Here is a 16,300-nt window from a genome sequence, read left to right as displayed (position 1 = left end):
TGATAGATGTCTGAAGCCCAAATAGTTTTGAAACGCTGAAAGCATAGGTAAACCACAGGTCTCAGTGATCTCCCCACCCAGTGATCTCCTCTGAACATCTAGCTATGGTATAGACAGTTGCAGTCCCAATGAGTCATTGAAAATGAAGGTGAAGGACCCATTTCTCCTCAGCCTTTGTCCCACATCTTTGATGTGGGATGAGAGACCACACCCGGCCTGAATCTTAGTTTTATTATTAACTAGTATAAACTTCACAGATTAATATATTCTGGAAAATATAATCTCTACAAATCCATTTATTTTTAAACTATTGCCAGCATTTTGTTTGCTGGTTACCTACCAAGAGTTATGTTTAAAGGAGGACAGTGCTAGATGAGCTTAAGAGCGCAAAAGTCTTCTCAACCCAGAGAAATTTGTTGCATTACTACTTTGCTATAATGATATTCTTATAATTCCTTATTCTGGAAGAAAAGCACACAGTCATACTGCTGAATTAAGATTTTTGTCAGTATCATTCAGGAGGCAGAAATTTTTGACCAACTATTACCAATACCACTACAACTACGGCATAAAATTACTGCTAGTATCAGTCAATCCATAAATAAAAACCAAAACAGAAACGGTTTCACTATTGCCTTATTTGTGCAGAAGATGGCTGTAAACGCTCTCCTCCGATGTTAGGGCCCGAGCCAGGGGACGGAGCCAGGGCTCCGGGGCCAGGAATCCGGCCCCGGGGCCCCGACTTCGTCCCCCGGCCCTGGCGGGCACACGCAGAGGGGGTACCGGGCCCTCGGCCCTGCCCGGCGGCCGTGCGGCCCCAGGCACCTGCGGAAGGGGAGGTGCGAGGCATCGGCACCCGCGGGCCCCAGGAGGGCGGTGGGGCCGGCAGAGAGCGGTAGGCGGAGCGGGGAAGCCTCCCGGGCAAGGCGGAGCGGAGGGAGGGAGGAAGGAAGGAAAGGAGGCCGCTTCTCCGTGTCATAGCAGCCCCACCGGGCCGGGAGGCGATCGCCATGGAAACCCAGGCCCCGGTCCCGCCCCTGCCCCCCGCGGGAGAGCAGCGGCGGGGCGTGGGTGCCGCCGGGAGCCCGGCCGGAGCTGCGGCTGGGCCGCTGGAAGGCGGCAGCCACTGCGGTGGCTCCCTCCCCGGGCACCGCCAGGTAGAGCGCGAGGCGGGGGCGATTCCCGGGCCGGGGAGGGAAGGAGGGAGAGGCGGGGCGTGCGGCGCGCAGGCCGGGCCCGCTCCCCCACCCGCCTCCGCCGCAGCCCGGCCTGGCCTCCCACCTGGTGCCAGGTGCCCACCCGCCATCTTCTCCCGGACCCCCGGCACCCTCCGCCCCGCGCCGTGTCCCACGGCCTGGGGCTGCCCGGCAGCAGCCCACGGGAGCGGAACGGAGCCTAGCTCGCCAGGGCGGGGCTTGTTTCTCGTCCCCGATCCGCACGGAGAGGCCCTGACGGGTTGCTATGGCCGAGGAAGCCGCCGCGGCGGCGGCGTGCTTCAGCGAGGATGATTTTTACTGTCCCGTCTGCCAGGAGGTGTTCAAAACGCCCGTGAGGACTGCGAACTGCCAGCACGTGTGGGTATTCCTCCCTGCCGCCCCCTCCCGCGTCCCTCCCGCCCCCTTCACCAGCCTTTTCCTCGCCTCCTCCGTTTCTCTGCCTTTTGATTCTCTGCCCCCCACGCCTCAGCGTACGGACCCTCGGCCTGGAGCCAGCCGAGACGGGAGGCGCAGCGGGACCCGTGGAGCTCCTTACCGCACGCCGCCGCGAGCTGGCGTTAAGGCTTGTGTGCGAGGTGCTGCCCCGGCCTTCCCTCGGCTCTTTCTCTTGTAGCGAACGAGGAGCGGTCTGTCAGGACCGAAGCCCCGCTTGTCCGATCGGTGGTGGCCGAGTTTCACAGCCGATGAAAACGCCTTTTCACGTCTAACCTAACCCGCGTTTTTAACTTTATAGTTTCCTGTTCGTTTTCAAACGAGGACCGTAGCGTAGTAGTTCTCTTTTCAGTTCATCTGTTCGTAGTGGGAAAGGGTGCGTTTTTCAGAGGAATACTTAATTGCAAAGTACTACTCTGTAGAAAAGCAAAATAGCTTTGGCAGTTGGCACACGAGGAAAAGAAAGTGAGAGGAGAACTGCAAAAGCTGATGGACTGAAATCTTTGGAAACGCATGCTAAGTGAAGCCTTGCAGTATTTTTGGCTCGGCTTAAGGACAATAAACAGGAGCTACTCTGATAAGGTTTTTCCAATATCATGTGCCTGCTGCACCATTTAATATCTCATTAATGATCAATCCGGTGTACAGCTCAGGAATAGTAGTCAGTAAATAGGAAGATCTTTACCTAAAGTGCATTGCCATATTCCCCTAATTTCCATTTACTTCTTTGTAAGCACCATTATTTCATTCTTACTTATAAAGATTTGTATTCAGTAGACTATTACTCATCTATATATCTTTTTTTTTCCTAATAATCACCCAGCTTTCTTCAAGGAAAAAGTATCTAACTCTTTTCACTTTGCTAACCTGTGTTTGTGGTAATTTTTTAATTTAGGTTTTGCAGGAAGTGCTTCTTGACAGCTATCAGAGAAAGTGGAACACATTGTCCTCTCTGCCGGGGGAGCGTGACTAAAAAAGAAAGAACATATCCCAAAAGGGCTCTAGATGTTGAAAACAGTATGAAGAAAGCTTCTGGGGGCTGTAGATGCTGTGAGAAGCAGGTAGAGTAAAACTTTACAAAAAGTTGGATACATTTTTCCTATTTTTGACCAGACGCACTTTTACTGTGTGTCTTTTTTGTCTTGGAGCTACAGAGCCTATAGCAGTTTGAACTTAGCTTTGTATGGCTTGTACGTATACTGGGCATGCAGTGCCTGCTAGGAATGCCTAACAGCTGTAAACTGAAAGAGGATCTTTTATTGTCTATAAGGACTTTTTAAGTGGAATGCCAGTTCCCAAAATGCCCAAAATAATGCGAAAACTGGATATAGCTATAAAACTGGCAAAAGAAAAGTTAGACAACTGAAAATGGAAGTTGTAGATATATGGAAAACCTCAGAAACTTTCACTATGGAGACAAAAGTGCTTGGAGCTACTGTAAAATTTAATTTAAGACAAAAAAAATACAGGTTGATTACTTTCGGTGTACATACAATCACATGGAATTTCCCCTGTCTGTTTACATTCCTTTCATTCCCTTTGTAAAGCAGTCATTATTTTCAGAACATTGGGTGAAATCTTGATCCCCTCTGAAATCAAGAATAATCTCTTTTCTGATAGAAATGGATGCAGTATTTGAGCCACACATTTTGTTTATATCAAATTGCATTAAATCCAGATAGTTGTCTTCCTGTTTGTTTCATTTGACTTCAGACTTAGTTCTGCCAATGTGAAGATTAGTACTCACTAGTGGAAAGCTGATCTGCCTGCTTTGTTCCACATGATTCATCAGGTTGAAAAGCTATGAGAAAGAAGCAATAACAAGTTGGTAAACTGGAAAGAAGAACCAAACAGATTCCCAGAACAACTTTAATGGAATTTAGGCACAGACGCACAAGATGTGATCTTGTTCAGTGCTAAACCTGTAAGCACTTTCTGACAGTGCTGTTGGACCTGAAATTCTGAGTTAAGGCATGGCCAGCACAGCTGTCTTCTGACAAATCTAAGCAAGTCAATGTCTTACCTTGCATTTAAGCTGGATAGGCAGCCTTAAGTTGGTGTTCATTCACCTTTTTTTTTTTTTTTTTTTACTTTTTTTTCTCAAAGACAAAAGTTATGTATTCTCAGAACATACCTAATGCAAAAGGATTTTGCTCTGCACAAGGTAACAGCAGGCCAGAGAAGACTGAAGGAGCAGTGTTGCTTATCCAATCCTCATGGCCCCTCTCTGTCGTAGCTCATCAGTCAGTGATCCTGGATGTGGGAGGTGTAGTTCCTGTGACTTTGTTTCAGTTAAATGGAGTTTACTCACATCTTTCACCCCTGAGAGAGCTCTCAGTTACCTGGCTGTTGGGGGCTTGGGAAGTGGGAATGTTCTCCGGTCTCACAGAATGACACAGGCTCTATGGAAAAAGGAATCGAAGAACTGTTGGGGAAGAAAGTGTTCATGCTGAGAGGGGAGACACAAATTCTGGTTTCTGCTCCATATGATGTCTGTACAATTCCTGCATGTGTTGCTTTCTGTTGGCAGAATTATCTCTTCCTTCTATCCCCAGATTGTTTAGTATAATTTCAATAATTTGGCATTTCATTTACAGGTTAGATTTTCGTGGATGAGACAGCATTATAAAACGTGTAAGAAGTATCAGGATGAATATGGTGTTTCTTCTATTATTCCAAACTTACAGATTTCCCAAGATTCAACAGGGAACAGGTAATCAGGATGCTTTATGTACAACAATGCATCTTCTTTTTGGTCTCCCACTCCCCTGCCCCAAAAGAAAGTATTTTTTTTCCAGGGCATGCCTTTTTTTTGCAATAATTATTGTCCATATTTTTGTGCTTCAACAAAATGACAGCTTTTCCAGGTCTTTATTCTTAGCATACAGAAGAAAACTTTTCTACATGATGGTTTGGAATGTCTTCTAGAGGCTCTCCTAAAAAGTGCATAGTATTTGTAGCTTGCTTTCCTTGCCTTGACAGCATTTGAGCAGCTTACTTTGTAGCAGATTTCGTAATATTTAGCCCCCAGGAAGTTTCCTTCTCTTTATTCCCCCTCCCCTTTCCTAAGTCTGTTTTAGTGGATATCCTGTTTGAAAACACTACTGTGCAAGCTTTTGCTTTCTCATTGAATTTATTTTGAGCTGATCTCTTATGAAATATATAAGGAACTCCAATACGTTACACACCATAAAACACAAACGCCACTTATGATTTGTTTTCAGGCAGTAAAGCTAAAGAACTTTACTTTTTCATACCTTCTGACTGATATATTTGGTTTGGTTGGGGATATTTGCTTATTTTTGAAGACTTTTTTTACATACTAGTTTCACAGGGCTTTATTGTATATAGCCTGTCCTTTATTTACTTTGTTTTGACATCTATTTTCTATTTTTAGCAGTCTGAACTTCTCTGTGTTTGGTTTTCAACCCGTCAGTATATTGAAAGCGGAAGTCTAAGCTGTTACCAGAACTAGTTGCAGCAATGTTTCACCATTTCACTGGAAATTGTTATATCATTATTTATTGACTATGTCACAGTAGAATACCTGTGCTTATAATATCACAAAAGTATAAAAAAATGTACAGTCACCAGATTTGTGACTGTAAATATTCATGTTCTTATGATCAGAGCATGTCTGAGCAGTTTCTTCTGGCTTAACTAGAAATGCATATATGGTCAAATTTACTTTCTAAAATGGTCCTGTTTGTCACTCTTTAGGCAATAGTTTGTTTTCTGCAGAGCGTAAGGAAATGTATCTTGCTGTAGTTGAACCTTGTAAATTATTTGTGTAAACACCTGGCAGTTAAATGCCTATTTACATAGTCCGAAGTCAAAAAACTTAGAAAGTGCTACCTGTCTCGTATTCACGTAGTTCATGATGCCTTTTGAGCTACTTGGCTGTACTTACCATTCTTGTTGACTAAATGTCTGTTGTATTATATACCACTTTCCTATAAAGTTGTGTAGTGTTCCTCTAAGGGTCACCATGGTAACTAAATAGTGACACCAAATACCTTGATCCAAAGGAAAAGTTGTGAGACTTAAAATATGTGCCATTATATGTTTTGCCTGAAATTCATGGGACTTAATGGATTCTCCCCCGCCCCCTCCCTGCCCACATTACTGTTAAACTTAAAATGTTTGATAGTGGAGTAAAATAATCTCAATTTTCTTTTTTTTTTTTTTTTGACTTCATTTAAAGTAGCAGGAGTGATGCAATATCTGATAATGGCGAGATGGCTAATAATCAAATACTTCAAGGAGAAACAAGGTAGGCTGCTTATTTTTCTATAGTTATTATTAAAATAGATCCAGACAGTCATAGTGCAAGCTTCTACTAACTTAAAAAAAACCACCACACAAACACCTACAACAAGTCGTATTAAAAAAACCCTGTAGTTTCTTCTACATTCGCATCTGTATGTTAGAAATTGGGATTTTTTTCAGTACTTTCCTGAAGGATTTGCACTGAAAGATGTTACCAGTAAGTAAGAACAGGGTGCAGCTGCAATTGGAACAAAATAATTTTATAAACTCCAAGTCTCAGAAGAATACATTTAGGCATACAAATAATAAACGTGCTTTAAGATTGCAATTTGGAAGTAGCACTGGAACTCTGTTAGATCTGTCATTATGTCAGTTGGGGATGGGGAGGGGGGAGGGCGTTGTGGTTATCAAAATAAGGGAAAACAATGACAAGATAACAGGTGAATTAAGCTTTCTGTAACACTACTAAAACTTTCTTTTCCGTTTAATACTGTGTATTTCTGTTTACAGTGGACACCCAACCTTCAAATGCCCCTTGTGTCAGGAAGCCAATTTTACCAGACAACGCTTGCTGGATCACTGTAATAATAGACATCTTTATCAGATAGTTCCTGTAGTAAGTAGAGTTGCTTATGTATGCTTTTTAAGCTACTTCCATTATAATTACGTGAACAATTTTAAATGTGCAGTAGCTACTCGGTATCTGTAAAGATCACTGTGGTCTGAGAAAGACAATGTACTTAATGGAGTGTATTTAACTTTAGGAGTGACTTTCGTTTGAAAATGCTTCTTGTCTAGCTTCTTGTCGAGTCTGAGGCATTTCTGACTTAGCTGTCTCATTTATCTTGATGTGAAGCAAACTCAGTTTTTGAGCCTGACACTCTTCTTCATTTAGCAATTCACATCTGCTTCGATAGAATCCCATTTGTAATGTAACTATTGTTTCATGTGAAACCTACAGTTACTTGAAAAGTAATCTAAGGTAATCAAAGGGAATGATGGAGAAAAATCTGCTTTGTTTTCTATTATTTTAATCTGTATAGGGTGTGTTATTTTTTCTTTTGGCTTACTTGATCATCTCAATTGTATGAAAATCCTCCCAAACAATAAGTAGGTATGCAGTAATCACTTTCTTTTCTAAATTTTAAACAACAGAAATTGACAAAGAGTGCCAGACAGATGTGATAACCCCCTACTTAAGAAATTTGGCAAGTTGAAATGTAATTTTTGAATGTTACACAATTGAGGAAGAGGAACACTTAGAACTATAATTTTACGTTAACATCTCTATTGTATTTTGGTAGTGTTTGAGTAATAGACTAGTTATTCCTGTAGAACATGTCTTTAATGCATTCTGTATTACCAATAACTTTTTTTTTAATTCTCTCTCTTTCCCCTTCCCCTCCAAATTCAGATCTGTCCTATTTGTGTATCTCTTCCTTGGGCAGATACTAACCAGGTTACTAGAAATCTTGTTAGCCATCTAAATCTAAGACACCGGTTTGACTACGGAGAATTTGTGGTAAGCTTTTTCTTCTTTGATGTGTAGGGGAATAAATGGTAACTTTTTTCTATAAATAAAAACGCCAAATAAAAAATTTGTACCAAACTTGTTTGTGCTCTGGACATGCTATGTTCCTGCCCTGTACAGAACTCAGAAGTAGGCCTGTCTGCTCTTAAACTTTCCATTACCAACATGAAGTGCTACCGGGAATAGGTGTTGTCAACAGTTAAACTCTGCTCCAAACTGATAACTTAAGTTTTTAGCTTAGTGTCCTCAATCTGAACTATGTGTTCCTCCAGAACAGTTTATTATTGCTGCTTCTGGAGGAAATAAAATAGATGCTACTCTGTTTTATTGACATTTTTGACCTTTTATGGCAGAAATGGCTAAATCATAATTCTCGGGACTCTGAAGCGCAGCTTGACTAGCTGGTATTGCTGTATTGTATCTTCCAGTATGTTGCGAAAGAGGCTGCAATGTGGAAAAGAGATGTGTTATTAAATCATTGTTCTGGTTGCCTTCTTTCAGGCTCACTTTGAGTAAATGACCTTGGAGTAGATGCAGAACTACATACATACTTGTAGTCAGTGGGTGGATTGTAAGTCAAGCCAGCCAGTTGAGGTCTGCATGTGGGATCAGAGCTGGAGAGTTTGTGTTGTAGTTTCTATGGAGTTTGACAGAGTTTTAGCTTTGTGTGGGACGAGCGTAGTATTTGAGGCATAGGCAGCATCACTGGTTAAAGATGGCAAAGATGATGCATTCTTCGTGTTGAGTGATCTGTGACAAAGGCATGAAGAACTAGGAGACTGATACACTCACATTGAATAGTCCAATCCCCTGTGTCTGGCATGTTTGAGGATGTAAAAGTGGTGATTGGAGTTCTGATATGGGGAAGCTGCCAGAATTGCACTAAAAAGATGTATTACTCTGGCATACGAACAGCTTGGAAGATAGCTCTTCCAAGTAGCAGAGTTAACCACCCATCTTTTCTGATACGTGTTTGCTTTCTCATTTTAAGCAGTATATTCTCAACAATCTATGATTACTGTTGTCTGAGGATCACATTTTGGTTTTATTAATGGAGGATGTTATGGCTGGTTGGAAGCCCTGTTATAAGAATTGTGTGACACAGTCAGCTTTCCTGAGCTGGCTATTCTGTAATGTAATTGAGCCAGGGAGAGAAGATGGACCCTTCTGCTTAATGAGCCTTGTCCCACTCATCTGATTCTTCTCCTGTCTCATGTATCTCTTGGTACTTGATTAAAGAAAAGATACTGTGCAACATAAACAATCATCTAGTACACATAAAGATGGAGAGTCTTCATCTAGGTGCCAATTCCTATGTAAAAATGTGGAAACTGAATGATTAAACTAAGGACTATGGTACATCTTGACTGTTTGTCCATTTTGATGATGTTTTCATTTTATTTAGAATCTTCAGCTTGATGAAGAAGCCCAATACCAAAATGCAGTTCAAGAATCCTGTCATGTGAGCTTTTAAAGTATAGCCCCGTTCATCTTACTGATTATCTGAGAGAAAAAATACATTAATTCTGTTGGTGATCTGAAGTGTATATTGATAAAAATGGTATTCAGTAACCACTTTTCAGGCTTAACTTTTTTCCATGTTCATAAGGACTTTTCATAAATTATTTTGCTGAAACTAAAACTTGACATCTTTACTGAGATCTGTCCCTGTGGAATTAGGGACCTTTTTGAAAGTTCTCATTTTGTCTTGATTTTCTCTAACTTTTACTACTTACCATTAGTTACATGGTTTCTTTTATTAATGTCAGATATTTTAATTCACCAAGACCAACTTTGAAAGTATCTTTAGAAAGACATGCAAAGATGCACTGTTGCACTGTTGAGTTTCTTTAAGTTCAGCTGTCATCTGCTGGGATATCTATGAGATGATAATTTTTTTTCTCCTCCTGCTGAAGGAGAGTTTTATTTGATGTTGTGATTTGTTTTTTACTGTTACTATGTGAATGAAAATAACAAGAAATAAAAATATTTGTTTTCTGTAGATCAGCAATGCAGAGCAGGGTTTTTTCCACCTTTCATTGAGAAAGAATGAGGCCATTGCCAAGGAATAATTACATCCTTTTTTTCCCTTTTTGGAGCATAACTGAAATAGGACACTTGCTTACTAAAGTGATGGGTGAGGAGTTTTCCTTGTACTCCCAACTACTGAGGAAGATGACATACTTTCTGAGCAATTCAAGATGACGTGCAAAAGGTATACTTTTTTGGTATATGACTGAGACCAGCTAGTTTTTCATTTTGTTGGAGCTTTTTAAGAACTTCTCTGTTGTTGCATTTGGAATTCAAGTTTTGGTCTGTCCTGTCTTTCATGGAAGGCTGTGTGACTAAAGAACTAATTGGCTTCAGAGCTACCAACGCTCGGAAATAAACTTGTTTATTTTGGTAAGACTGTTTAAAACTTGGACATCTCCTGCATCCAAAGGCTTTGAAAAAACAGTTGAGAAGAAAAGCTTGCTCTAAGATAGTTACCAACATATTTTAAGATTTCCTATTCTAGATTTCCATATTCCCAGCAAGACTGTCATTAAAATCAGAGAAAAGAGAGCAATAATGCAATTTTGAATTTAAATGGAAAATCCATTTGTAAAACAACTAAGGTCTTTTATTCAATACTAATGGGGAGAAGGGGAAAGAAAGCTGCACGGCTTATATTTTGTAGATTTCAATAGAGACTGTTCTGAATGTATACCTTTTAGGACTGACACTTCATCCTGCGTTGCCGTAGCCCATTCTCAAACTACTGTTCTTAATGGGTATTGTATACGTAGTGGAGAACATCCCCAGTAATGTTCCTAGTCTAGTTGGTGATTTGTGTGTAATAATACCAGTTGTGCAGCCAAAGTACAACCTGCTCCTTGTGCCCTGGCTCCCATTTGCTCTCCAAATAGAGGTTTTGATAATTCTTTAAATACTGGAATATTTCATATTCCAAAACTGGTAAGGTTGAAATGCCTCATTCCGCCATGTAATGCATTTCAGAGCCGAATCTTAGTTCTAATATGTTGAGTGTTGGAACTAAAACACTATACAGTATAACTCGACATTTCTATCTTCTGGGTTTTTTTAAGAGTGTAAAATATTACTGAAGGCATAGCTGGCTAAAATACAGAGAAAGTTGGCTATTTCAGAAACCGCTAAAGGTTATATCCTTTTTATAACAACTTAACATCTTGCATTTTTTTACTGGCTTAATACAGTATTTTGACAGCAGGCCACGCTTTGATCATGTACTCCAACTTCCCTGTTTGCCCCCCATACTCTTGTCTGCATACTCTCACTTGTCTGTCAGCTGTAGTGCTTGTGTGACCACATACTGGTTTGGAGTGGTTCACTGATCCAACTGAAAAGGTGGTTTGGATTTTTACTTTCTCTTTTGCTGTATAAAGCCAACTATGAAATAGTGCCCTGAGACAGAAAGGAATTTCAAGGTACCCTGATGCTAAGGTTTTAGCTTTTTAAAATAAAAACGCATACCGTGGTGATTTTATTACTGCATACATTTCCTAAGGAATTTAATAGTTATATCTAAGTTTAATTAACTTTTTTAGATTCAATAAAATATTTATATGATCTGGCAATAAATGCCTACAGCCAATACAGATTCAGAATGCCTCATGGACACTGGAACTAGTTATTTCTATTACTTGAACATATCTTGAGAATTGCAAATTAAATTACATCTACTTTAAAACTCTGGGAAACAAATTTTTCTATAGCAATAATTAGTTGTCACTTGATGCATAGTTGCTGAACATTTTAGTCATTTAAATGTTGAGAGACTTGGAATACACGTTTTAAAACAACAAATGTGTATAAATGCAATATAAAAAACCTTGCAAAATGTTTATTTGCATATGTTAAAATCTGTATTGGCAGGCGCTGCCTTGCTTAAGATGCTGTACTTTTTAATACGGAGAGATTGCATCCAATACATTCATTAGGTAAGCGTTTAATGAAAATGAAACTATTTAAATATGCTGCTGCTGGTCATGATCTTTTTCACTGAAACTCAGACATAGGCAAAAAGCTGTGTATTTGTGATGGGTGATGCTTGTACTCGAAACATGCAATCTTTACTAGAAGATTGCTGTTTAACAATGTTTTCATGTTCACGTTGCATTGTGTATGGTTTCAATATGGTATATTATGTTTGAATTGTACCTTCTATTTTTTTTCTATTAAAATATTTTATTTTATTTTTGTCACTTTGTTACATAATAAAGATGATCAGTCCCCTTGGTGCTACGTCTTCCTTTCCAGATGCTTTCTAAACTTAAATACATGGTCAGTTGTATGCCTTCACACTTCAGATTATTAGAATGGCATGTATACTGCTTGAACTGATGAGTTGTGGCTCATGGTCCTCTCATGAGCCAACAAGTTACCTTATATCACATCTTAAGATCTTTCCACGAGCAGAAAAGATGAAAGGTTGGACAAAAGTCATTCATGCTTCTTTTCTGCCTCCCACATTCATATGTTGCTGTCCCATGTGATTTTAATAGATAAATAACTTCCTAAAAGGAGAGAGAAAGAGGTATGTAACATGTGGGGCCAATAGCAAAACCTTGATATTTAAAGGTAAGTTTACTAAGAAGAGGTAATGTTTTTCTGCGGAAAGAATTGTCAATGAGTTTGGGCTGTTTGTGATATTGGACCAGCAAGTGGCATCTAGATAATTTATCCTTTTGCCTTGTGTTTCTTTGCTGAAAAACCCTTCGGTTATTTTTTGTGCTTTTAAATTCTAAGGACATACAGATGATAATATGGTTATGAAATTGAGTTAGCGTCTTATTTTGAATGCTGGAAATACAGCAAAAATATGTAAATTTACTTTTCATTAGTTTATTATTCTTTCCCCTTTGAATGTAGTTTTCTGAGCTCTAAATGGATTATTGTCTCTCCTAAATCTGGTTATAATCTCTTTGTTAGAGATTCCATTTAATTTTTGTTTACTATAGCAATGCATATTTCATTATTTAGAGAGAAAGCAGTCAGTGTGTTTCATTCTCACTGGCACTATGTTGGTCATAGGATACGTGAGCTCTGCAGAACTCTTTGTCCTGCTCCAGTCCTAAGCCAGGGCTTCATTCCCAGGGAGAGGGGAGGATTTCTGTGCACCTAGGTCATCTTTTGACAGGTAGTCAGGGCTAGAAGGTTTTCTGTGTTTGGGAAGCATGCCTGGGTCCCTCTCTTTAGATGAGGCTTTTGAGTCTGGTGAGATTTGAACAACATGTCTGTGAGGACTCTGCTATAAAAAAGTACACCTAGTGTATTTGGTTTTTTTTACATCTCTTGTTTTATGCTGAAACAAACACACAAATTCACGGATGCTCTTAAAAGATGTGCGCTTTGCTATGTCTTGTAAACACTGCCATTTGTGAAATGACTGCAGAACCTGGCAGCCAAGGTTGTGTTATTGCAGGCAAGCAGAGCTCCAAGAATACCTGACAAAAGCATCTTCAGGGTTCTTTTAGAATTGGAGAAACTAGCAATGAAAGGGCACAAACACTACATGCATTTAAACTAGAGATCAGGTTTCTTTTGTGTCCTGTTGCAAGTATGTTTGAAAACATGCAGGAGACAAAATTCAGGCCTCGACTATGAGAAGGCTTTTCAATAATATTAAAATTGCCGCTGCCCAGTGAATTACCAGATCCTAGGGTCAAAGCATGGACTTTCCCCCCTTCCCCCCTCCATGAGTAAAGTCTGTACTGTTTCTTACTGTCCTTAAACTGTAGGTCTGCTTTGGCAAGGACCAATTTTCACTTCATTTTCCAGCCCTAACCAGTCTCATTCTATCTGTAACATTCTCTTGTTTTTTTAAAAATTTTTATTTCTCTCCAGTCATATCTATTTTTGTGGACATGATCAAGAAAGAGCTAAGAAAGTAAACTCTATGTTTATTCCCCTACCACCCCCCAAGCTGTTAGGAAATTGCAAAAGAAAAAAAGAAAAAAAAAAAAAGGAAAAAGTCATCACTGCCAAATGCATCTGTTGAAAGCATCTAATTCTATTTTAAATCTTTGCCTTAAATCCTCTGTATACATTTAGGATGCATTCCTTAGCTCCATGAAGCTGCAGGTCATTTCCCAGGGCTTAGTGACAGAATACTGTTTTTATGAACTTGCTTAAGCTTATGAGGATGCTTAGTCACTGAGAAAACTGTTCCTCACTATTACTTTTATATTCTTTCTCTACCCTTGTGTTTCTGTCTTTTTTTCCTCTGTATGTATTTCTCTACAGCAATTTTCATAAGTTTACTGTTTCCTTCCCACTTCCCTTTCTGTCTTTTAAAGTAATCAGCAATTAAATAGCTAAGATTATATTACTTAGCTACTAAGTGTTGTCTCATATTCTGTATGTTTTATAAGCTCCTCTAGCTGTGCTCTCAGTATCTTGGGGCTGATGTGAGCCTCAGGGGTAGAGTAAGAAACTTAGCACCAATAATTTCCAGAGTTCACCTGCCATGTTTAATGGCTGAAGGAGTTTATATTTCTCAGAATGTATTTGCAGTGTGAAAGAATCTGAATGTCTTATTAGTCAGATTATTTTTTTAAATGCATTTACTTATTTTCTTTGCAGAGAGGATTTTTTTTTTTTTAATTGGAGAGACCAGGATGATGTTTAAAATCAAAACCATCTCAGCTAGACCTGCTCTTTAACAGTATTAGGTTTTGGTTTTGTTTTTGTTGGGGTTTTTTTTTTTTTTTTTTTTAGAAAGCCTTGCATTAGGTTCTTTGTTTTCGCACGTATGGACAGAAGATGGTAGGAAGATGGTGGCTTTTTTCTCCAGGGTAACGGTTGTGGCAGTAGTGTCACAGAAAGTGTGATTTATGTGCTACCTCAGCTGTGGCACTGTTCAAACTTCAGGAGTTTCTCTTAGAATTTTTCTTCTTTCATAAGTCAAACCACAAGAGGGCACTCAATATTGTTGGGTTGTCTCTAAATAAGTGTAGTATTTAAGGATACTAATTCACTATGTAGTTGTACTCTGAGATATTTTTAGATACGGGATTTCTATCCAGATGTTTCATAAAATGTAACAAATCTTTTATATGTTTTAGGAGTTAAGAGACTGACTGGAGTCATTCCAATCTACAGAAAGAACATGTCTAATTTACTTTAAAACCTCGAAGTTACAGACTTACTTGTGTGCTTTATCATCTGTGGCAAGCAAGCCGTGTTCCCCCAGGTCTCAGCTCTGGGAAGAACGGAGCGCTCCCCAGTTCACGAGGAAACATAAAATGTCAGGTGTCCACGCGAGCTCCCTCCACTGCCCAGTCCCTTCCTCCCCTCCCCAGACGCGTTCTTTAGAGGTCCCCTGTGAAGCTGAAGCGGTGTAGTGCGCGTAGGAATCACACGGGGGCATCTGAGGACTGCCGCATTCTGTGTTAATGAGCAAGGGGGGTACTGCTGATTTTTTCACTTCTTGCTTTCTGAAACTGTACACATGCCAATGACCTCCCTGATTACATTTCCCAGCTGCTGCGGTGAGGAGGCCTGCCTGGTGCCCAGCACAGGTATGCTTCAGTATCCCTTCATATTACTTAAGTCTTTTAAGTTGTTCTCTGGCTGGACATGCAAAAGTTTGGGGTTACTACAGGCCTCTGGAACGAAGAGAGCGCTTCTCCTAGCTAAAGCTCATGCTCCATCATCTGAGAGAGAACTACATATCCCTGGAGTATGCTTCTGTAGTGGCACGACACTTTGTGGCCAGCTACAGCCACTTTAGTAGCCACATACCAGCCACAGTTTGTTTCACACTGTGATCTCATTCATATTTATCCTAAAACATGCCTGTGTAAAAATGTTGGACATAATTCAGATTCCCATGAAGGGGGGAGAGGTGTAATCCTGTACGAGTAATTATTTAATTGGTGAAAGATTGTTTTCTCACACAAAAGAAAAGGTAAAGGCTTAAATACACGTCAGTGGGCAGTAAGAGGTGCAATGTTACACACCCAAGCTTCTGCTGTTTGCTTTTTAACGTTGCTTTTTAGTTTACCTGTAGCTAAGCAGTGGGAGGAAACTGAAGGTCTGTTTCATTTTCTTGATAGCTCTTAAAGCAAACATGTCTTGTTTGCTCTTCTGCAAGCAGATGGAACGCTTGTATTTGATATCTCTTGTAATTTTCACTTTCTTATATTATATTCCGTATGATGCCCGCTAGGTTTGTGAACATTGGAGTTTCCTAACTTGAAACACTTAGGTGTTCAGCTCAAAACATTTTGGATTTGACTGAGAGTCTCTTATCTTGCAGGTTTATCTGACAGCCCGTATCTTCATTGGTGCTTTTGCTGCATCAGCCAAGTAGATAGTGCAGTGTTATCCCCATTTGGGAGATTAACTGAAAAAGTGAAACTAATTTGTGCAAGACAATGCAGGAAGTTTGAGACAGGGCAAGGAACAATCTGCTGAGACTCATACGCCATTTTAATATCCTCCTGCTCTTTAACATTTGGTCTATAAGCACTGCTAAGTGAGCTATGTAGTGCTCTACAAGCCAGCACTTTTCAAGATTATTTAATGAATTCATACCACGTGCAGTTGACATTGAAACTCATGATCAGTCAGGTTCCACCCAAATGTCAACAAGCAACCACAAATCACAGTTGTTCACTGAGCAGTATACCGATCACAAGGCTATCAAAGCATCTGTGCTGAAATACAGGAGATCAACACAACTATTCAAATAGGAAACTACCTACCAAAAATGGTAGAAAATGTCTGTCTGTATAGAGCTAATTTTAATTGCTGTTATTGTTGTAGTTAGCTGACATTGCATTTTGAAATTAAGTTCCTTTGGCTTTTAAAAAGAGCATTTTTG

At 40.0% G+C, this 16,300-nt stretch overlaps 1 protein-coding gene across 2 annotated transcripts; it reads left to right on the top strand.

The window, feature by feature from the left end:
• The first annotated feature begins 946 nt into the window (after positions 1-946).
• Positions 947-11,713, top strand: RNF138 (ring finger protein 138). Of its 2 annotated transcripts, none has more exons than XM_054816875.1 (8): positions 947-1,574; positions 2,545-2,710; positions 4,247-4,362; positions 5,857-5,922; positions 6,429-6,534; positions 7,333-7,440; positions 8,855-8,911; positions 9,453-11,713. In XM_054816875.1, the coding sequence occupies exons 1-8, from the start codon at positions 1,462-1,464 to the stop codon at positions 9,519-9,521; spliced, it is 801 nt and encodes a 266-aa protein (XP_054672850.1). In that variant the 5' UTR covers positions 947-1,461; the 3' UTR covers positions 9,522-11,713. The 2 variants fall into 2 exon arrangements, with proteins under 2 accessions (XP_054672850.1, XP_054672847.1); XM_054816872.1 differs by having other exon boundaries at positions 5,854-5,922.
• Positions 11,714-16,300: the final 4,587 nt, after the last annotated feature.

The sequence above is a fragment of the Grus americana genome, chromosome 2 (assembly GCF_028858705.1).
Source record: "Grus americana isolate bGruAme1 chromosome 2, bGruAme1.mat, whole genome shotgun sequence".
NCBI classification, from domain to species: domain Eukaryota; kingdom Metazoa; phylum Chordata; class Aves; order Gruiformes; family Gruidae; genus Grus; species Grus americana.
The sequence above is the reverse complement of the archived record's forward strand: the minus strand, read 5'-3'. Positions and strand labels throughout refer to the sequence as shown.